At 52.6% G+C, this 22793-nt stretch overlaps 1 protein-coding gene across 1 annotated transcript; it reads right to left on the bottom strand.

Moving 5' to 3' along the window:
* Positions 1-2292: 2292 nt before the first annotated feature.
* LOC104574792 (non-lysosomal glucosylceramidase-like) lies at positions 2293-15718 on the bottom strand. Its single transcript, XM_088537432.1, is given in 13 exon segments — positions 2293-2305; positions 3574-3800; positions 3906-4097; positions 10413-10528; positions 10866-11008; positions 12225-12299; positions 12301-12329; positions 12511-12662; positions 13042-13149; positions 13879-13983; positions 14313-14497; positions 14909-15034; positions 15588-15718. Coding segments are annotated over 13 exon segments (1515 nt in total). The 5' UTR covers positions 15632-15718.
* Between the last annotated feature and the right edge of the window lie 7075 nt (positions 15719-22793).

Genomic DNA, 22793 nt, shown 5'->3' with positions numbered 1-22793 from the left:
AAAAAAAGACGGTAGGGATAAATGTTAGAGAATAATTGTCTCACAAAGACTAGTCACCATCCCAATATATAGAGGTGTCCGTGCACCTGTTTCCAAAAGTTAACCCTATAATGCTCAATTTTAATTGATACATGTTAAAAAGTAAAAAGAAAGATCCAGTGATGGAGTAACAAGACTGAAGCTCCCAACCCTTGAAGGAAGGTGTCTGTGCAAGCTGCTCTCAAGGGTTAAGGTGTAGGCTGGCAGGTCTCTGCAGTGAAACAAAGTGGTGCGATAAGGGGATGGTTTTGACAACCGTGTTTGTTCTTTGCCTGCTAGATTGGAGCGTGAGTCTATTTTGGTGACTGCCGACGTTAGGCAAACAGCATCTCACAGAAAAGATGGATAAAATAATGGAGCAAAACTGCTGCCACTTGGATGATGGGAACTGCTGAAGAGGGAGGTATTTCAGCTTTGGTAACAGATGCATCGGCTCCTCCAGCGTCAGTTTTCCCTGGCTGGACCTGCGGGTGCCTCTGCCCTACTTGCCGCTGTTGGGGGGCAGCCGGCCATGCTGTGGGACCACCTCTGCGGGCGCCCCCAGTGCCATCCCCCCACAGAGCACACGGACGGTCCTGGGCTGTTTTGGAGCTCACAGGGGTGTCGCAGATTATAAACCACTGGTGGTGGGGACAAGGCTGGAAATTCCAGGAAAACTAAAGCTTTGGTGCATAGCTAATGGAAAGAGTTGAGGGACGGGGGAGGACCACACTTCCATCTCCAGGGTAGTGGAAACACTGCAAACAGCTCACTGCAAACCGAAAACTGGTGGTGCCCAGCAATTGCACAACTCCAGAAATTCAGGTTCAGTGCTGGGAAAAGCCCGGCTCCCCTGTGCTCACCTCCCTGCCAAAGCCCCTTGAGCACGGCCAGAGCCCCACGGGCACCAGGGCCACTACCCGGGGAGCCCCACCACGCACCTCCTGGGCTCTGGGGGGCTCTGTGCCCCTGCCTCAGGGATGGGAGCTTGGGGACCTTCCCCATCGTTGCTGCCTGTCCCCAGCACCTGCTCCCAGCTCTCACCCCCAGGCAGTACCGAAGCCAAAGAGGCTGGCAGGGTAGGCTGTGCTCGCCGAGACCTGCTCGGATAACATTATTTCTCAGCCCACACGGATGCAGGAGCTCTCGCTAGGGGAGTGCAGGGGAAGAAAGGGCCATTCATTGCCATGCTGGGTCTGCACCAGCCCCGCAATCCCTGTGTGCAAGAGCAGCCCTCCGCAGGGCAAACCCACGCAGTGCCAGCGGGTGCTCAGAGGGTCCTGACAGGGTTCATCCCCATGGCCCAGGTGAAGGCTGAGCTGTCACCGCGAGCTAAAGAGTGGAGCAGCTCCTGAGCCTGGCTCCCTGCAGCCTTTGGGCCAGGCTTAGGTACGGAGGTGACCAGGTCACCCACGGATAGCCTGGAGCCCACAGCACGTTCCAGGACCCACAGCAAGAGGGTGCAGGTTAGGGCAGCGGCTGGGAACCTCCACCGTCCCCATCCCCACATAGGCACGGGCAGAGAGGCCGGCGGAGGGAGGCTTAAACTTTAACGGGCAGCCACACAGCGAGCAGCACTCATGACCGACGTGCTGGGAGAGGTAGAAAGGGGCAGAGGGAGGTGGCAGACAGGGGAATGGATGGAGGCCAGGCCAGGGCCCTGGGAAAAAGCCAGGGAGCTGCTGTCCTACCCCTTCCCTCTTTTAGTGACCCTTGTTGCTCTTTTTAATGGTCATGGCCCTGCTGTGTGACCCAGGGGCCCCGAGCCAGTCTGGCCCAACTTCCCCCTTGCCCAGAGGCTGGCCCAGCAGGTCCCTGTTTCACACAGCTCATGCAAAGGCTGGGGCTTGCACTGCCCAGGCTGGTAACTGCAAGCAGCCCATGTGCAGAGAGGCCATGCTCAGGCTCACACTGAAGCTGATCATTAAAGCCAAGGCCCAGAGCAGCCCCTCAGAGAAGGGGGGAAGCAGGGCTCCATCCCAGCCCCACTTTGTCCCGTAGTAGCAAAGCTACGGGGCCTGTCCCAGGCGTAACAAGCAAAGTGCCTGAGGCCTCCTTGCTTCCCCTGTGCTGCAGCAGACCCTGCATGCAGAGAGGGGAAAAGGAAGGAAGGCAGCAGCAAGGAATACAAGATGGACACTGGAAGTCAGGGCCCACATCACAGCCCTGCAGACACACAAGCAGCCACAGAGAAGAGCCCCACAGGTCTGAGGGGGGAAGGAAGTGGATGCTAATGGCATTTTTGTTATTAAGACCAGGGTCTTTGCCTCTTCCCTAGAGCTCATAACTGCACAGGAGTAGGGAACAAGGAACAGGACTCAAATTGCACTCTAGGACCTCAGTGCAACTGGGTAGAGGGTAGTTTCTGCTCCTACCACAAACACCATAGCACAACACCCCCCCCCCCCAAAAAAAAAAAAAAAAAAAAAAACAACCAAACAACAACAACAAAAAAAACCCCAAGCCCATGACACCAAGCCTGTAGTCAAGGCCTGCCCCACAGCTACTCACACAGACCTCTGCGCAAACCAGCTAAGGTTAGGATGAGCTTTGGAGGAAGACGGAGAAGACTATAGGCACATGCTCAAAGGAAGTACAAAAAGCTCAAAGCAAATACGTCACCCAGGACAGACAGTTGGATAATCATTTATTAAGAATTTAAATTAAAATGATTTGCCATGTAAAATCTGTTCCACTGCTCACAAGAGCTACATTGCTGTATCAGCAGGGAGGGTGTCACAGCACCAGATCAGGGATGCGCTGCTCCATGCAGGCAGGATCTGAGCTCAGATTGTCACAGGCCACAGACAGGATTGTACTTGCCACAAGCTCTCCTGTGTGCCCCACCTTGGGCCAATATGCAGGTAGCTCCTGGTGGCTCCCCAGCACTGCACCAGACCCAGAGCTCAATCCAGGTGCAGGCAGAGCTAGGGGGGGTCAGTCCAGGAGAGCCTGTTTGCCTGCAGCAGTTACAAAGCAGAGGAACAACTACAGTATTCACGTATCTACGTACAGCAGCAATGAGCAGCCACAGCTGATGCGGGCAGCTGCATCCTGCTCTAGTCCAAGGTCCTCACTTAATATTCACAAATACACATCACACAAACTTATTAGCCCTGCAGGCCCCTCCTACCTTATCAGGCCCACTGAATTCTCCCAGACAAAGCCTGAAGGAGAAAGGTCTTGTTTGCTCCTGGGAGATGGAACCAGCTCAGGCTGGGGAAAGCCACTTGTCCTGCAGGCTGGCAGAGCCCTGAGTGATAGGGAAAGGGAGGCACAGGCCTTGGCAGTGTCCCCTTATCCCACTCTTCTCCTTTCACTAAGGAGGGTGAGGAGATGTAATTTGTGCTTCTGGACCCCCTCATGCTCAGCACCTGTGTCTGGAGCCCCCCCCCCCCCCAGGCTAAGGGCATGATCTGTGAGCTAGGTGAGGAGATAGGGAGGGAAAACAACAGTTTGAACGTTATCAAGGGGTAGAGAAGGGCACCCCAGCAGGGTCCCCGCCCTGCAGCTGAGGCCACCATCCCAGGGTGCGTTCTCTCATCTGCTTGGCACCACGGCGCTCCGGGGCAGAGGGCGTTCATGTGGGCAGCGTCTGTGCGACCAGCCCGGCTCTCCAGGGCCAGCTGCATGCTCCAGATGCTGAGGGGCCGCATGTAGGCTAGAAAATAGAACACCTTCTTGTTGCAATAGGCCTCCAGCGTCTGGAAGGCCATGCCCAGCTTCTCCCAAACCATCCGGTAGCAGCCCTCTGCAGTGCGGAAACCTTCCTCCACCAGGCCCTGCAGCAGAGGGAAGAAAGGTGGCCATCAGAACCCACATGGAGTATGAGGAGAGGGCGCAGAGCCAGGGCTTGATGCCCTCAAGGCGCGGAGTCCCCTGCTCACCTCCTGGATCATGGTGGCAGCCAGGGCATACACCATGCTGATCCATACCTCCTTGGACTGCAGGCTGGACGTGTCGGGCGCCCCATGAGGCGTCATGCCGTTCACGGCGCCCATAGTGCCACCTGCAAAGCCCATGACGTTCTTTTCAAAGACAGTCTTCAGCACGCTGACAACGTGACTCTTGGGGAAGACCTGCACATGGAGACAGAGAGAGTGCACAAAGGAAAAAGTGCAAGTACACATGTACGCTTGGCCTCAGTGGTTACTCATTCCCCTCAGTCAGGGTTAAATTTTAGGCTAGAAGAGGCCATTATTGCTCCTCTTTAGAGGACAAGACAATTTCACACCATCTTCCTTGCAGGAAATCCAATAACTTGTCTAATTATCATGACTCCATGAAAAGCCTCTAACCTTCAGTCACTGGTCAAAACCATTGCTTCTCTTAGGAACTTGCTCTGGAGATCAGGCCAACCCCACTCAGAATCACCTTATTTGAACTCTCAGCCTTTGTTTTTGCTCACAATTGCATGTTTCCTCAAGGTAACAAGTATCTAGTGTTGCCGTTCAAACGGCGCGGCGACTACCCCCAGGCCGCTCAGGCCATCAGCTCGCTAACACCAATGTGGTGGACGGCAAATGGCATTTATTGATGGGTAACAAGGTGTTATATAGCTAAGGTTTACAACGTCACATCCGTCTGCTTACATCATAAACTAAACGCTATTGGCTATTAGGGGCCCTATCTTTCCGTACAGCACGATATCTTCCGGCCACCGGACCCTAACTATCTGCAACATTTCCCCCCTCCCTATGCATAACAAAACTAGCTAAAATACAACTATCTTATTCTTATTACTATCTTATTCTATTCTTATAGTTTATAACAATCTTAAAATTATATATCATAAACTTGACATAAAAACATAAGGCACAAAGAAGAAGGCACGTAGAAGGTAGGGGATGACAGGTAATACCGGGGTGTAGGCATAGGGTGTACCTTGGGATAACTTGGGGATAATACTGAGTGGATATATTCTTAAAGCAGTTGTTGGTGCTCTATTAACATGATATTAACCTTCTCTAGCCGATTCTTGACAAACGGCATGAGCTTATTCAATATACAGGGTCCAAAGATTAGTGTCATCATGATCATTGTGATCGGCCCTAACAAGGTGGATATCAGGGTGGTTAACCACGGCGAACCGGTGAACCAATTTTCGTACCAGCTGCATTTGGAACAGGGTTCAATGGGTGCTGGTTGGCAAGGCGTGGCACTGAAAATTGGTGACCCTGTAGTTATTTTTGTACTAATTACTCGAGATTGTTCGATCTGTTCAAGTACCCCATTTAAAGGGCTGGTGTGACTCTACCTGTCCTATAGTGACAAGCTCCAAAATTAAGATAACGCAAAGGCATCGCGGCCCCCTCTTGCGGAGGCTGTTTTGTTGTGTTCTGGATTCGGTCGGCATGGAACTCACAGGCTCGGGCGGGACGCTTGTCACCGGGGCATACGGGTTACGGGGGCGTCCGATGATCCGGTCCTGTGAACAGAAACTCACAATTTTCATTAGTTTTATTTTGAAGGTCTGGTTTAATAGACTTAAGCGGGCACCACTTGACTCTGCCATCTTTCCTGACAGCGACCTTTGGGTCGATCTTGGCGTGGGGGGAGCGCTGCCAGCGAGTCCCCCAGCCAAGGGCAGTTTACTGCAACATGGCCTGCCTGGCCACATTTAGAACATGCCATTACGTTGGCTATTGCGGTGTGAACTGCCACCTGAATTGGGGTCAGATGCTCTTCCTTTGCAACATGCTTAATCATGTCTGCAATACTTGACCCCGCCGGCAACAATCGCAAGATTTCTTTGGTTGCCAAATTGCATTGTTGGCGTAAGCATTCCACTACAACCGGGCCTTTTGCCTCCGTGGGCAGGGACGAAGAGTCGACCGCTGCTTGGAGATGATCTACAAACTGCGTAAAGCTCTCACTTTCACTTTGCTTTATTGTGGACCATGGCGGTGGTTTGGCAACAACTCTAGAGGCTGTGCGAATAGCTTCCCTGGCCGCACGAGTAGTTGTCATAACCTCATGGGCCCGCAGGCTATGGGCCTGCGCCTGGGGGGTAATCATTGTTGGATCTGTACCCATTAACCGCTGCAGGCTGGAGCCATGCAATGGATGATCTGCCCCAGTTACCTGGGCTAAATACTTCGTACAGTTGTCTTCCCATTCTTGTTTGAAAATGATCATCCCTGCTCCATCAAAGATCAGCCTACAAGTTTGTTTTATATCGAACGGGAGCATATCGTCCCCCCCGAAGATACCATCTATGAGGGTTGAGACCATGGCAGAATTAGTCCCTTTATCTGCAATTGCTTTAACAATCGCTTGTACGTCCTTAGATTTTATCGGCGAGTGGACCCTCTGTCCCCCCTCTGTCACCCGGACCGGGAACGCTAGCACGGCTGATGGGGCCCAGTTGGCACTTGCGATCTTTATTTCCTTCCAGTCTGTAAGAGGGGTTTCTCCCCTTCGCGGTTTTTCTTTAATTCGGATGGGAATATTTTGGCTCTTAGTTCTGTTTACCTTCTTTTTCTCCTTCCTTAAGTTTGAATCAGTTGTGAGCCACACGTCCCGACTAGTGTCTGATCCGGAGTCAGAACTCGACTGACTGGTCACTTCTGGGCTCCGGTACTTTTTCATTGGGCTCCGGCCCCGCCTACTTCCATCCCGCCTACTTCCGTCCCGCCTACTTCCGTTGCGGGCGGGCTGTTCCCCTCCTCTTGGCTCGCCCCGCCTTCTACTCGCGGAGGCGCGTTTTTTGAAATGACCACTCTGATTGGTTCTCGGCCCCTCACTCGGGCTTCCTTCACCTGTCCGATCAGGCTCATTGGTTCTCAGCGCCTCACTCGCGCTTCCCTCACCTGTCCGGTCACTCCCATTGGTTCTCAGCGCCTCACTCGCGCCGGGGGCACCCTCGCCCCGCCCTTCCCCTTGCGGCTCGGCGCCATTTTTGAGGGTGGTGGCCTGGCCCAGACGTCACCATGCTCTGACTTCTTTTCAATGTTCCTAGCTTCCTCGGCTAGCTCGCTCCAAACAGATTTCGGCTGTTTCTGCTCCTCTGTAAGCGGGACGGGGTTCGGGGATGGAGGGGATGTATCGCCCTCTTGCAGATCTTTAGGGTCAGCAGAATCACCATCATCTGGGGGGTGCAAAGTCTGTGCGGTTGCCCCGACTCCCATTTTCGGGGTGGCCAACAAACAGTCCCTTACCGCCACCCAGGTCTCCTGCTCTTTTATAGCTTTCTGCAAGGCTTGTACAGCTTTTCCCCAAGCCTTAAGGTTTTTCCCACAACCCGAAGACATCGTCTCCTCGGCTAACGCCTTAGTACATTTGTCCCACACTTTAGGGACACACTTCAGGGACTTCAGAATATCCACCGGCTGGTCTATAACCTTAATTTTTAAAAGCCTCGCAACAGCGAGAGTAAAATCTTTTGGCTTACAATCAATCCCCCAATGCTTATGTAATTGCGATACGACCTTCACGAGGGCTTCCATCCTCCTTGTTGCTCTGGTAGCGTCCTCCCCGCCGGGCTGGTCCACTCGCTCCGGCCGCCGTTCACCCGTCCAGGCGATGATTCCCGGGTTTCGGCACCACTTGTTGCCATTCAAATGGCGCGGCGACCTGGTTCAGGAACGGCACGGCGACCACCCCCAGGCTGCTCGGGCCATCAGCTCACTAACACCAATGTGGTGGACGGCAAATGGCGTTTATTGATGGGTAACAAGGTGTTATATAGCTAAGGTTTACAACATCACATCCGTCTGCTTACATCATAAACTAAACGCTATTGGCTATTAGGGGCCCTATCTTTCCATACAGCACGATATCTTCCAGCCGCTGGACCCTAACTATCTGCAACAATCTAGGGTCCCACACTTCCTCCTGGGAAACTGCTCTACTGTTCTTTCACCCCATCAGTCTGTTTCCATCAGCTACCACAGTTAAAATAGGCACTGCAATGCCTATAAGAGAGGGACTATTTAAAGCAGAAATGGTCAAAACAGCTACAATTGCAGCCCTCACAGGTCTGGGGTCAATGGGGCTGAAAATACCTTCTTGCCAAAATAAGAGAGTTTGGTAAGGCTGCATGATGACATGGAAATGCAGGTGCCAGGTGAGCGTTATGGACAGCGCTAGGTTCCTCCTTCAAAATTTGCCAATGGAATTAGTGAACTGAGCAGGATCCGGGGTACCTCAGATTTCATATAAGTCTCAAGAATCATACAAAAAAGCTAGCCATGGCAAGATACTTAACTGGACACTTAACTAGAGCTTCACTCAATGGAAAACAAAAGTAAGAACTGGGCTTGTTTTTGACCAATTTTGATAAGTTCAATTTCTAAAATTTTGTAATTGGGTGGTGATGCAAGTTGGCATGGAAGAGCTCAGGCTGGGATATACAGGATGCCTGATGTTTTCAGTGCCTGGTTTTAAAAAATCTGAAATGTTCATGCCAAACAAAGGTTAAGAGAATAAAAGGACTTAAAGGGAAAGAGATGGTGACTTTTTAGATAAGTAGTCATTTCAAGGAAAACTTCAGGGGGAAGTGAAAAACATCTTTTTCCCAGAAGTTAAAAATAAATAAATACATAAATTGCTCAAACTGAGGCTAATAGCTCAACTTAGGAGAGCAAAATGCAAATAATCATGCTGAGTAAGCTCTTACAAAAGCAGTTAAAAAGTACTAAGAGTGCTATGAGACAAATAAAAAGCAGTGGAGCTGCTGTGAGGTACTGCATGGAGATTAAAAAGCTTCTGCACACAGCTAAAAGTTAACAGTGTTTTTCCTCTTCTTTCAGTATTACAATAATACTAAGAAATATTATTGCAGAGATCACTGCCTATGGGACAGATGCAGAACTCAACTCAGTGATGTTGCAACAGGAGGACTGTTTAGTCTCATCCTACATTAACCTAATTAGGACGCGGACTTTTCATGATGACCAAATTGGGAGTGATGGCTTTGGACCTGGAACATAGCAAGTGTTATAGCACTTTGTGAGAAGAGAAGGTCACGTAATTCTTAACTCATTAGTCCAGCCCAACCAGATTTTTCTTGCAAGTTTGTTGCAGTCAAGGCCAGAGAAAAAGGATGATGAAATGAAACATAAGCTTTCTATAGGCAACTTTTGTAAATTCATATCAAGAAAAGGCATATCCCTTTTTATCTGCATTGAAGTCAAGGAACAAATACTGTATTTTTTTTTCCAGTGTAGCTAAGAATAAGTACAAGTATCGTTAAGGAAGAGGGAATTAGTGGAGGGGCTGTGTGAAGTTCTCTTTCTGGCAGAATTCCTCCAGAACTGGGGTCACAGACTTTTCTTTCTTCTTATTTCATTACTGACCTGGGCACACAGCAGGAGTGTGCTAATGTAGTGACAAACATAGGAGTGGTGCCAACAACAGAGAAATCAAAACATCGTGTGGACAAAACTGTATTACTGTATAATGTAAGTTTACTAAAGGCTCCATTGAGCTCAAAGCTCACTAGTTACAGGAGATGAAAGACACCCTAAGCCAAGTCCAAGGCCTGAGGAAGAGGCAAGTGAAGTTTTTGACTGCACTGGTTTTATCATTTTCCCCATAAAGGGATGTTTGGGTATCACTGCATGGGGCCTGGGCAAGATGTTGATGCAGTTCTGGGCACAGTCCTAGTTTCCCTGCTCAAGAAATCCGAACTGGAGGGAACACAGGAGGGCACAAGCAGAAGCCAGTGGTCCTCATTAAATCTCAGCATGTTTAGCACTACTGCTTCTAGGATAGTGTTTGAGAGAAGCTTGATACAGACTGAGTGATTCATTGCCCTCATGCAATTGATCATATCATTCTGCCTTCTCCGAGACGCACAAAGCTTTTACCTGTCCTGCACCACTACAGCAGGTTTTGGTGTCCAGTAATGAGGTCTCTCACGTGTCTACTGGTCATAGATAATCCACCCGATTGCTCTCTGCCACCCTCTCATGTCCTGGGAATTATAATACTAACATCTGACAGAACTATCTTAGTCAAGCCTTCTCTTGCAAATGAAGGTCTATAGACTTTAGGGCCCCAAATAGATTTTGGTCTCCTCCGATTTTCATTCAGGACTTTAAACTGGCCATCATTAACAGAGACATTTTCTGCATTTTTTAATCAAATAATATTTTGCTGAGTTTCAGTAGGAATTTCTTTGAAGCAAGTTCAATTTGACAGATTATGCACTCTCATTGCATAGTCTATTCACAAATTTATTTTGGTTAAATGAGCTGCGCTGATTTGCATGAAGGGCTCTGTTCCAGTGTGTTGTGACTGCACAGGAGTGGGCCAGAGTCCTCTGCCCCAGCAGCTATCAGACTAATGCCTAACCCCCACCATGTGCTAGCCCTGCTGCTCTTCTTCAGGTGCAAGGCCCCAGCTCACTGCAGCCCAGCTGCTCTGGATCACACTGCTGCTTCTCTTACCTCAAACTGCCCTTGGTCCAGGCCACAAGCCCCAAGGAACCACTGCCCAGCACAGTGGTCTGACATGATGCTGCTAGAGGTGATGCTCCCACTGCTGTCATAGTTAAAGTATTTTCCTAGAAGAGACAGTAAACATTTGTATTCCATGTGCATGCTGGTCCTGATCCTCCCAGGAAGGCAGAAAGGTGGCACCTTTGTCCCAAGATATTCCCCTCCTTCCCAAGCTACTCCTTGACATCATACCCTTTCTGTTCCTCTGCCTCCTTTTGTAGGGGACAACATCCCTCCCTGGCTGGTACCTGCTCCTTCCTATCCATTTAGGGACATGGCTTCTCCTTGCCTTCCATTGTCCTCCAGTTGAGGCTAAGGCTCCCCAGAAAGGCTCAGGGCCCAAGAAGGACCTGTACCCTAATTCCCAAGCAGACCATGACTAGGCTGGTAGTCCCTACTCACCATTCCAGGGCAGCCTCTCAAATGACTCCTTGTCCTTCTGCAGGATGGCAGAGTATTTCTGCATGGTCTCATGGTCACCCAGCACATCTGCCATCTTGCACATCATGCAGACAGCTGCCAGCCACAGCCCACCACAGTAGGCACTGCAGAATAAAGAAAAGCAGTGTTGACAACTCCGGATACAGCTTGGCTTGTGCAGATCCCTGCAACACAGAATCCCAGAATGGCTAAGGTTGGAAGGGACCTCTAGAGATCATCTAGTCCAACCCCCCTGCTCCAGCAGGGACACCTAGAGTATGTGGCACAGGGTGGCATCCAGGTGGGTTTGGAAGATCTCCAGAGAAGGAGACTCCACAACCTCTCTGGGCAGCCTGTTCTAGGGCTCTGTCATCCTCACTGTAAAGATGTTCTTCCTCACATGGAGATGGAACTTCCTGTGTTTCAACTTGCACCCGTTACCCCTTGTCCTATCACTGACCACCACGGAGAAGAGCCTGGCCCCATCCTCCCTACAATCACCCCTCAGGTACTTGAACATGTTGATCAGATCTCCTCTGTCTTCTCTTCTTTAGGCTAAACAGGCCCAGCTCGCTCAGTCTGTCCTCATATGACAAATGCTCCAGTCCCTTAATCATCTTTGTGGCCCTACACTGGACCCTCTCTAGAAGCTCCATGTCCCTCTTGTCCTGGGGAGTCCAGGACTGCACCCAATACTCCAGGTGCGGCCTCACCAGAGCTGAATAGAGGGGGAGGATCCCCTCCCTCGACCTGCTGGCAACGCTCCTCCTGATGCAGGCCAGGATCCCATTGGCCTTCTTGGCCATGAGGGCACATTGCTGACTCATGGGTAACTTGTTGTCAACCAGGACTCCCAAATCCCTCTCTGCGGAGCTGCTTTCCAGCAGGTCAACCCCTAATCTGTCCTGGTGCCTGGGGTTATTCCTCCCCAGGTGCAGGACTCTGCACTTGTCCTTGTTGAACCTCATGAGGTTCCTTTCTGCCCAGCTCTCCATCCTGTCTAGGCCTCTCTGAATGGCAGCACAGCCCTTGGGAGTGTCGGCTACTCCTCCCAGTTTGGTGTCAGCTGCAAACTTGCTGAGGGTGCACTCTGTGCCCTCGTCCAAGTCATTGATGAAGAGCACCGGGTCCAGTACTGACCCTTGCAGGACATCACTGGCCACAGGCCTCCAACCAGACTGGCCCCATTTATCACCACCCTCTGGGCTCTGCCACCCAGCCAGTCCTCAATCCTCTGCTCCAACATGTTGGGGCTGTCCTCCCAGCTCCAAGTCATCTCCCCTGCCCATGCCCCACTTTGCCATCCTCCACCTGCTCAATGCCCACTGCTTTCCTGCTCACCTGGCTCTTGTTACCACCCACACATCACAGGTCTGGTCGGCAAAGACACCGTTCTGGATGAGCCCATCGTTGTCTGTCAAACTGCAGCTCCGACTCCATCACAGCCTGTGGGAGGCAGGAGATGGTCGTGCAGCTTGAGCACCCTCTGCAGCTTTCTCTCAAGACTGCCCCTCATGCTCTCTTCAGGGATGATTTGTCCCTGCTCCCTGAATGTCACAGGGAGGACGCTGCTTCCTTTCCCATGGCTTCAGTGAGAGGCTGTGAGGCAGGACTGTCCCCTCAGTACCTGGAGGACCGGCCACATGTCCCGCAAGTACAGGGAGTCCTGTGTCAGGTAGTAGTCACGGTACACCTGCAGCACAAGCTTCAGGTTCAGGTCCTTCCAGCTGGCTGTGTCATGCATCAGGTAGGCATTGACACGCTGCCACGGTTCATCATCTACGCAAGGACAGAGCAGATGTGCAACAGAACACCCATTCGTCTACCCAGTTACAAGGTCCCAGGAGAGCTACGGTCAAGTGGCACCAAAAATAACTGATTGCATCCTGTGCCATCTCTCCTGAGAGGAGCCTTCCACCTGCTGCTGTAGCTTCACCACCTCCCCCTTGCGCAGGCACAATCTGCATCGCCATCACCTCCCTGAACAGTGAGGGCCATCCAAACCTCCTGCTCCCAAAAGCAGTGCACTCCATGCACCATACAGCTCTCCCAAGCACAGGTTGTCCCACAGCTTGTGAGAGGAACTAACAAAGAGCTGTGTCCACAGCCCCACATCCACTTCAGCTCGCAGCAGTCCTGGCCAGGGCAGGCCCCATACCTGACTCCCTAATGTTATGTGGCATCACATTCTTCAGCTTCACCTGGGCTGTCTGACCACTCATCAAGTACTGCTGGAGCTGGACATCCTTATTTACCACTGTGACAGCTGGGGAGGTTGAAAAACAAGCAGCATGAGAATATATCAGGCACTGCAGCAGAAAGTCCTAACCACAGGCCACCAGCACCTCACTGTGTTTGCAGCACATCAGCCTCCCAACCTGGGCTGGCATGGCAAGAGCCAGTACCCTGCAAAGGGGTAAGGGCACATCAGGCTGCTCCCAGGCTCCTCTCAGCAGGACAGGCATGACCCTCTGTCCTTTACCTTACACCAGGGGCACAAGGCCCTCACATGACACTGTCTTCACTGAGGTGGTGGCAGCACCAAGAGCTAGAAAGGAGCCCAGCAGGCTCAGCCCTCTCCACCCAGCTGCACTCCAACTCTGTCCCCTCTGGGACCATCATTGGCTGGGCAAACAGAGCAGCCTCCAGGTGTGCCCAAAGCATCAGGGTCTGCAGACAGCTACAAACTTCCTCTCCATCCTCAAGGGACATGCAAAGAGAACTGTCAGGACCAAGGGCTTCCCCAGCCCAGGTAGGTCCAACTCTGCACCCTAAGCCCAACTCATACTCAGAAGGTATCAGAGCGCTCAGCAGAAAGATATTGAGCAGCAGATGGGAAAAGATATCAGGTGCTCGCAAGTCCCAGGGCACAGGAGTGGAGGGGATGCTGGCTCCACAGCATCAATTTCTAGGCAGGAGCAGTCCCAAATCCTTCATGTCTCCTGTAGCTCAAGACATCAGCAGGAATCAAGCTAAGGTCTCCTGGGTCACTCACCAATGTCATACTGCAGGCTGATCTGCAGCTTGGGCCACAACATGATGAGAGCAAAGGAGGCATAGAAGCGGACATCGTAGGTATTGTACATCGGGTACTCCTGGCCTGTAAGCACAGAGGGAGAGTGAAGGAGAGGAGACTTACTGCAAAGGAAGGGAAAGGAGGGGCAGATCCTTCTTCCCACACAGCCCCAGAGGCTGGGCCCTCTCCCTGGCACAGGCAGGGATTCCCATTAGGAGAGACACTTTGCATTCCCCATGCAGGTCACCCAGGGGAGGACTTCATGCTGCACCATGCTTGACCCCACAGCAGTTTTTTTGGGAACAGCTAGTCAGCTCCCCAACCAGCAGCATGCAAAAAAGCTGCTGCACCACAGGCAAAGCAGCAACAGAGAGGGTTAAGTTGGGACCGTCCATCACTTCTCTGCAAGTTACCTTCCAAATAAGCAAACCTTCCATACTCCTGCAGGACGGGGAGAAGCTGGGACAGGCCAGCACCCGCTGGCCCCTGCACATCCTCCTTGCAGCAGTCGCGGGGCAGCTCCATCCAGATGGTCCCCCCATCCGTGAGGAAGTACAGCTCGTTGAATAGGGCTGACTTGTACCAGGGAGGCAGCTGACTGCAGGCAAAAGGGAAACTTGGTCACAAGCACCAGGGCAGGAGCCTGAGCACAGGTAACTAGCAGCCAAGGAGCTCTGGCCTGGGGGGGACCCCACGGGGGAGGCCACCAGAGCACACAACCAGCTCTAAAGAGGGGCAGGTACAGTGCTCCCACCCCCAGCAGCCTGCAGGCATCATGCTGTGCTCCAGGAGCTGGGGCTGGCACCTAGCAAGGACACCGATTCCCTGCTGCATCTCCCTCAGGACACGCGATGGAGCTGCGCAGAGCCTGGGGGACCACTGTCCTGGTCACCTTTCTGCCACTCGCCAGCTCACTCCCAGAGACCCAGTCCTTAGTTTTCAGCCTAGTGCTGTCTGCCAAGAGGGTGTTAACCTGCTCTGCACAGGGTGCTGTTCTGATCTAGCTCACCTGTTCTCCAGGACAGGCTTCTGCCATGCATCAATCTTCTTCTCCCACTCCTTGCAGTGCGTCAGAGCATAGTGTGACAGGGCAGGGGCAGCGTTGCCCTCGCTGCCGAAATAGCACGTGTATCGCCTGTGAAACAGGGCCTTGTCAAGATCCTCACTGCTCGCCCCCAAAGCCTCTGGAGGCAGGCACAGGCACATGGGGGAAGCCCTGTCACCCTACTTGGCCAACCCCAGGAAGGGAGAGAAGCTGGACTGCATGAGGAAGATAATCCTATATCCTATAATCCTAGCAAGATTGCTAGTGTCAGAATGCTGGGGCTAGAAAAGACTATGCTGCAACAAGACAACACTGGGTGCTACAGGGACAGAGCTGGAGGGTCTAAGTGTCCATGGCAGGTGAGAGGTCAACAAGCAGTGCTGAGGACTGCCTAAAAGGACAGCAAAAGTGTCAGAAAGAGGGTCACACAGCCCCTGGGCAGGGGAATATTCTCTCTTTCCATGAGCTGGCAGGGTCGTGGCCACACCAGAGCGCAGCTGGCTGTGAACAGGCAGCAGCACAAGGTTCCTGGGGCAGCATTCAAGGCCAGAGTTGCAAAGCAGGGAGGAAAAAGAGGTCGCTCCAGGCACTCAAGCCAAGCTCTACCTGGAGCAGGCTGTGTGGCTGCAAACAATTCACTCACCTGAGGTGCAGTTTCTCCTTGAAGCCAAAGTGAACACGGGGCATATCCCACGCCAGAGTCAGATCGAGCGTCCTGTGCCCTCAGGCAGGCACGGTACATCTGGCACACACAGCTGCCGCAACCACCTCTCCCTTCTCTGTGGGGCGCTTCTATCTGCCAAAAAGCATTCACAAGTGACAACGAAAGCCTGCTGAGCCTAGAGGGACTGGGGGTGATGTCCCAAGGGTGATGTCCTGAGGACACAAGGCCACTTGGGCATGTCCCAACCCCCTTATGACCTGAGGAGGGCACCTGAGACATTTCGGTAATGATACTACTGTACGTGAGTAACTGCTTTTTGCAAACAGGAAAAAATATCTGCCATAGCAACAGGGGTTAAAAATAAACAAGCACAGCAGCAAATTAGGCACAGAAGTCACCAGGCACAAGTGGAATGGATCGAGTGCCTCATTACTTAGTAATTGCTGCTACCACCAATGCAGACGCAATCACTCAAACACTAGTCCTCTTTCCAACTGTTTGAAGAGTGCTTGAATTGTGCCTGTATTTAAGAAAAGCCCCTTGGGGGGTTGAATAATTACATGCTGGCCCTGACATGCATGCCAGGTAAATTTATTTAGGCAACAATTTTAACAGGAGCACAAGATCCTGACTATGATAATGCTCAGCTTGCACAGAAGAAAACCACATCCCCATAGCCTCAAGAGCTCGGAGTGCAGCTCTGAGGCTGCTCTGCAGACAAGCAGCTAGGAGACACGTCTCCGGAAACATTTATGCAAATGCTTTACATAACTCCAGCTTCTTTTTTTTTTTTTTTTTTTTTTTTTTTTGCAAAAGCTCAGCACCAGCATCATAGAATCTGTCAGCATTATTCCTGGCTAAATGTTGGCTGGGACACTTGGCAAATGGTCAAGTTCTTATCACAATAACAGGTTATCACCAAGGGCTGTAAGAGTACATTTTAAGGCTCTCTGCAGAGGAAACGAGCAGACAGCCGAGAATGGTGCGGAATTTTCCAGGAAATTTCAGAGAGCTTCAGAAAAACCATGTAGTAACATGGTGACAGCAAATTATGCCAGCACCAGAACCTGAAAAGTGCTAAATGCCCACTAGAAGGGCAAATCTAAACTGGCATCACTCCCAGCACTGACAACTTAAATTGAGAGAAGGTGGCTGGACGTCAGTCAGTCTAAGAAGACACAGTCAGTCTAGGAAGATATCAGTATCCACAAAATACATAGTGGAGAGCAGCCCTGAAGTGGTACAAATAGCTTTTGGAGAACCTTCTCTCGTGTCATGAAACCATGATAACAGCAAGATAATGAAAATAAACAGGAAATTCAAACATAGATTAAATCCCTTTTCAAGTAGCTTAAGTGACCTAAGACTCTTGGGGACAGGCCAAGCACACCAAGAGCAAGAGCCGAGTAACAACCCCAGGTGAGTCAGCCCTTCCATGTACCTGCTGGCCCTGCACAGCCTTGTCAAGAGCTTCTCCCACTTTAGGCTTTTACCTTGCACTGCACAAGGGACAGGAAGGACCTTTCCATAGGAACAGATTTTCTCTATTTGGTTCTGCAAGAGCTTCCTCCAGTCACTGCACTCCCTGCCACCACATCTGGGCAGTCAGAGGAAGGGAACTCAGCTCTGCTTGCCAGGGCTGGTGCTCTGCTCCCCGCTACCAGGCTCCCTCTGCTCACATCTGCACAGCCCTGGCCTCAGTCACGGAGGGAAAGGAGGACTCACCCACAGGGGAATCCAGCTGGCCGTCCTGAAGGAGGTCTTGCCACACCTCCTTACCTGATCCTGTGGGATTGAAGGCTGTGAAGTGGGTAACTCTGGTGCCAGGCTAGGGATGAAAACCCTGTGTCAAGGTTAGGGCTGCCTCAAAGGGCAGGTAATGAGAGCACCTTGGGCATCTCTGCTGCATGAGACAAGATCAAATTCCCTCAGAACCCAAACTAGGAGTTGACATTTTTGTGGGACAGATAGGAAGAACAGTGAATTATCCCCAGTCCTGCAGCCCTGAATTCACACTATGCATGTTGTCCATCAGCGCTAACTCCAGATCTATCCATCTGGTGTCCTGCAAGCTTCACCCACAGCTTCTGCACAGGAATCGCACTCCCCAGGGTGCTGCTTGAAGCCTACCTGGAGTCACATCCCTATTCTTGCCCTGGCAGTCGGGGAAACACCAGAGGTAGTGCTAACTCTCACATGAGGCACATCACACATCCATCCTTCCCTAGCTGCCTAGAAAGGGCCCACAGACCCCATGCTCAGCAGGGCTACATGGCTCTCCCCACACCCACCAAACAGGGTGGGACAGAGCAGGATGGGAATCATTCCTAGGGACAACAGTCCAGATCTCTGCCACGTAGGATGCTCATGTCTTGCCCCTGCCTCCCCACCAAGAGGGGTGCTATGAGCCTGCAGATCCCCACGAACCAGCCAGCCCTTTACCTTCTCACGGGCAGAGATAGCGAGGCTGAAGGGATTCACAGGAGTGCAGTGATGCAGGACAACTCCAGCAACCCACGTGCCCTCCTTCTCAAAGGCAAACACCTCGTTCCAGTGCCCTCCTCCCTTGTCCTCCTTTGTACCCATGCCATTCTGCAGGCTGAACATGATGGAGACCTCCACGTCCTCATCGTTCCTGTTCTCCACCTCCCAGATGGACGCTCCCACTGGCAGGCTGGAGTCCCGGTAGAGACAGACAACACCACACACAGAGCTCACACCTGTAGTAAACCGCTCTGAGCACTGCTTCCCCCAGAGCCAGGGGAAACAGTCTGGGCTGGGGCAGGTGCAGGAACACAAGGAATGACTCAGTCTTTCACCTCCACATCTGGAGTCTGCTGCCAACCTAGATCAGCTGGAGCAGAGGATTTGTGGGGCCAGGCAGTACAAAATTCAGGTCACAAACCCTGAGCAAGTCCACAGCAGATGGAACCAGGGTCTAATGCCCAAATGCATCTCAAATGCTCAACACCTGCAGCTACAACCCACCTGATTCTCAAGGGACCATCAGGGCCAGGAACATCTGCAGCACAGCTGCCTGCCCTCACCAAGGCTGGGAATACACAGCAGGATTAGCTAGGCATCCCTTACTGCCAGCACCTGGAAATTCCTTATTTCTGCAGGGGTTCCTCCTGCCCAGGGAGCATTGCCAAGCAGAGACTGTAGTGGGTCAACTCTAGCTAATAAACAGCCACCACATGGGAAGGGCAGGCAGAAACCAACTAAAACACCCTCAGGAGCATCTTGACTGATCGCTCAGCTGATCCACAAGAGCAGGCTGAGGGATTCCCAAAGCACGAGTACCTGACCCTTCGTGCAGGAAGGGCACAGCCGTTGGGCTGCCACGCTGCGAGGAGAGGAGTTGGGAAAGTCATAGCATAGGAACAGGTGCAGGAACAAGCAGGACAAAGCATCCAACATATCAAAAAGGAAAGGAAGAGCTGTCAGCAAAGAATGAGAAGGAAAAATGGGCAATCCCCACCAGCACCAACAGCCTTGGGGTGGGCAGAGCCTTACCAAGGTTGACTGTTACAGCCCAGAGAGTACCTGGCACTATGGACATGATCTTAGGACAGAAAAGACCAGGCTGGGAAAGAAAAATAAGCAAGAATGGAAGCTTACAGAATTAGGTCATCTCAGTCATATCTGTCTCTACAACACTCCAGGAGCACTGGGACCAACCAGCTGAGGAGAGCCATAAGCCTCAGCAGAGACACTCCATCCATCCCCAATCTGTTCCTGGCCTGGCCCTGATTCCCTTCAGGTGCAAGCAATTTGGGGACAAACAAGCTCTGCTCTTCCATGTTCCTCTGCTACTCTTAAAACTAGACAGAGAGGACAAGGAACTTATTCACCTCCTGCAGCCTTTGTGGGCAGAGCATGCAGTACTCCGGAGTCTAAAACTCACCTGCTCCAAGCCATTGCTCCCCAAACTGGAAACAAGATCTGCAAGTCAAGCTGCTATGTAGGGTCTGGACTAACAGGACAGGATTATGTCTGCTCTGCTCACCTTTTATTCCTACCCAAGCAGCTCTGCCAAGTCTCAGCCAATCTGATGTGCAACAGCAGCGCTGCCACAGTCTGGTGCAGACACTTGCTCTTCCAGTACATCCACTGCTGCAGGGAGCAGTCTGACCTGCTTTCGAGGGTGGCTGCATGTAGCCACATCTGCCACACCACCCAAAGGAGCATTCCCCTCCTTACCCATTCGTGGAAAGATAACCAGCGCTGCAGACAAGGCAGCAGCAGCACCTGCCTCCACAGCTTAACCAGGGAACTCGCAGCTAGTAACTGCTTCAGGCTTCCCGAAGGGCACGCTGAGGCATTCGAGCCCCACAACAGCCACAGTCCTCTTCAAAACTGCATGGCGCTTGCAACCATGAACAGCACCCATACCACCCAGCACCTGAGGAGGGCTGCAGTGGGCAGCGTGCCACCATCGCCTTACCTGGTAGTCGTGGGGGATGACAGGGGAGACCTGGCGGCAGGTGAGCACCACGTTTTGCCCTGGGAACTCATAGATGGTCCAGACACGGGGGTAGAGCACGTGGTAGAAGGCATAGTGGCCACAGTAGCCCCAGTTCCAGCCCTGTAGAGTGCTGGGTCTCTCCACTGACAGCACCTGCTGGTAAATGGTCAGGCCCTTGCAACGTAGACACACTCTAAACTGGGCAGGAGAGGAGAGCAAAATGGTGAGACGAGTCCAGAAGCAGAGGCCTCCGCAGCACAGAGCGGCTCCAGAGCAGCTTGTACTTCTGATCCGGCTCTCGGTCCATGTGCAGACCGAGCCCTGGCTGCCTTGGAGGGTCCCACACACCCAAACCACACCAGCACCTCCCAGGAGGGAGGACTGGCAGATATGCCCAGCATGAGGCCCTTCCTAAGAGGCTTCTTTTAAGGAGAGCAACTCCTCCTGTCTGGCACAGGCACCCAAGGACCCCAGGCCTCCAAAGCACTCAGAGGTGGGCTCAAATCTTTACAAGATTCAGACATTCCCCCCAAAAGAACAAAAATCCAGGCTCACATGACTCCATGTGTATTCCGGACAGTCCTCACAGGCAAGTTGGCAACAGATCTAGAAACAACAGCTCCTCTCCCAGGCAGCTGGGACGAGGGCTCGGGAGGTGCGAGGCCGCTGGGGCTGCAGAGGCAGCAGCCTCCAGCCACCACAGACGGTCACTTCTAGTCACTCCTCCCTTACAGCCCTCACGCCGGGGTGTCCAGGTTGGCCTAGTGTCAGCACTGCCACCTTACAGCGCCTGCCCTCTACCCCAGGGCATCTGCAAGGCTGAGCCTGCCCAGCCCACGCTACAAATAGCCAAGCATGAAGGGATAGGGCTGGAGGACAGGGCGCTGCTGCACAGTTGCACCTACCTGGTCAGCGATGACTGTTTCATAATGGTAAATCGCCAGCAGCAGAACCTCACCTTGCCGGCCATGGATGATGGTGCTGCCCCCAATGCCACCCAGTGGACACCCTGGCAAACACAGAGATCATCAGTCCTGGTGCTCCTTGCGGTACTGTGGGCTGCGGCTCTGGGCCCCTAAGCACTGCCCAGGAGGAGCTTCTAGCACCATGATCTCTTCCCGCTCTGCAGTGCCCACATTGTGCCCAACATACCAGTGCCTGCCCCCCACTCCTCACATCCGCTCTCCAGACCTGCAGCCTGGTGCCCCCTCCTCGCCCATCTCACCCCAACCACACAGGCATGGGAGGTCCTAGCAGTGCTACCACCAAAGCCTGGCAGCAGCTCCAGGATCCTGGGAAAATGCTGGCATTCCCTCTCCACCAGCCCAGTGGCAGTGCCCAACGCAGAGGCTCACCATAGATCTGCTGCAGAGGAACTGCAGATAGGAGGTCAATGAAGGGATATTTCTTCTCTAGGCAGGTTCTCTTGTACCACCATAAGAAATACCTGCAAGGAGAAGCAGGTATGAGAGGACACAGGAGCCGCCTCGCTGCCCCCTCTCCATCAGTGCTCCAAAGCGCACGCCTGGCGCGCATTCCAGCTGCCTCTCCATGCAAGGGCACCAAGGCCTTGCAGGAAGCTCTGGTCCCAGTGACACAATGTGACAGCTCCTGTCCTCAAGATCTTGCTGCATATGGGTCAGGAATCGCTCCCAGCAGAGCAACTCTCCAACCCACCCCAAGCAGCATCCTGCATGCAAGGGCATGGGGAGGAAACGGAGCACTCCGACAGCGGGGTAGAGATCCAGGCCCAGGCTTCCAGCTCCTGCACTGGGGCAGGGAGCTCTTTCAGCCCAAAACACTACCAGCCATGCCCTCCAAAAAGCAGAGGTGAACACACTTGCCCTCAGCGCTCCCAGCATCGGGGATGTTTGTCCCTCATTGCATGAAGCTGCAGGAGACACACACAGAGCCAGGCGCTGCCCTGCAGGTAACTTCCCACCCACAGGCCTGGGAACCACAGCCATCCAGGCACTGGAGCCAGCCCGGGTGGCAGGAATGGGGCTGCATTCCCAGCTCATAAAAGAGACTGTCTTTGGCTAATTAACTGCCCCCAGTCAACCCTTCCCGCCGAAGGAAATGAGCTTGCGTGAAACTACTGCCAGCCTAAGAGATGCTGCTGAACTCGAGGGATCAGGGAGCCTGAAGCGGCAGCACTGCCAGAGCAGCTCTGGGTTCCAAGCAGAGGGCAGCACGCCCAGGTGCTGCGCTAGGAAGCCACAGAGAGGGCTGCTTGCCCTTTGAAGCTTAAACACATTTCCTAGAAGCTATACAAGCTGCTACAAGTGTAAAAACGGCACAGGACCCAATCCCTGCCTCCTTAAAGCCAGAGGTAACCCCCCAGCTCACCCAAGTGGGGACTGCAAATCTTCAGTGACCCAAGTGCTGCAGGGACTGCGGTGCCTCTGTAGCAGCTGTTCTTTCCAGCAGCCCTTATCTCCTGCACTCCATTCCCAGGGACTCCAGCCCCGCGTTTGCTCACAACACTCCAGTAAAACCTGCGCATGCCCCAGCCCACGGCAAGTCCTTATCCACCCTCCATCAGGCTGTGCATGGGCAGGCTCTGTGGGCAGCAGCCTCGCATGGTCTGTCCCGAGCTATCCACCTGGATCCAAGCACAATTCCCCCGGCGTCAGCCATGGGAAACAGGAGCAGGGAAAAATAAATAAAATAAAATAAAATAAAATAAAATAAAATAAAATAAAATAAAATAAAAT

This window comes from Tinamus guttatus, unplaced genomic scaffold (genome assembly GCF_059628265.1).
Source record: "Tinamus guttatus ecotype Peru unplaced genomic scaffold, ASM5962826v1 Tinamus_guttatus_pri_ptg000770l, whole genome shotgun sequence".
NCBI classification, from domain to species: domain Eukaryota; kingdom Metazoa; phylum Chordata; class Aves; order Tinamiformes; family Tinamidae; genus Tinamus; species Tinamus guttatus.
This window is presented reverse-complemented; position numbering and strand designations above follow the sequence as displayed.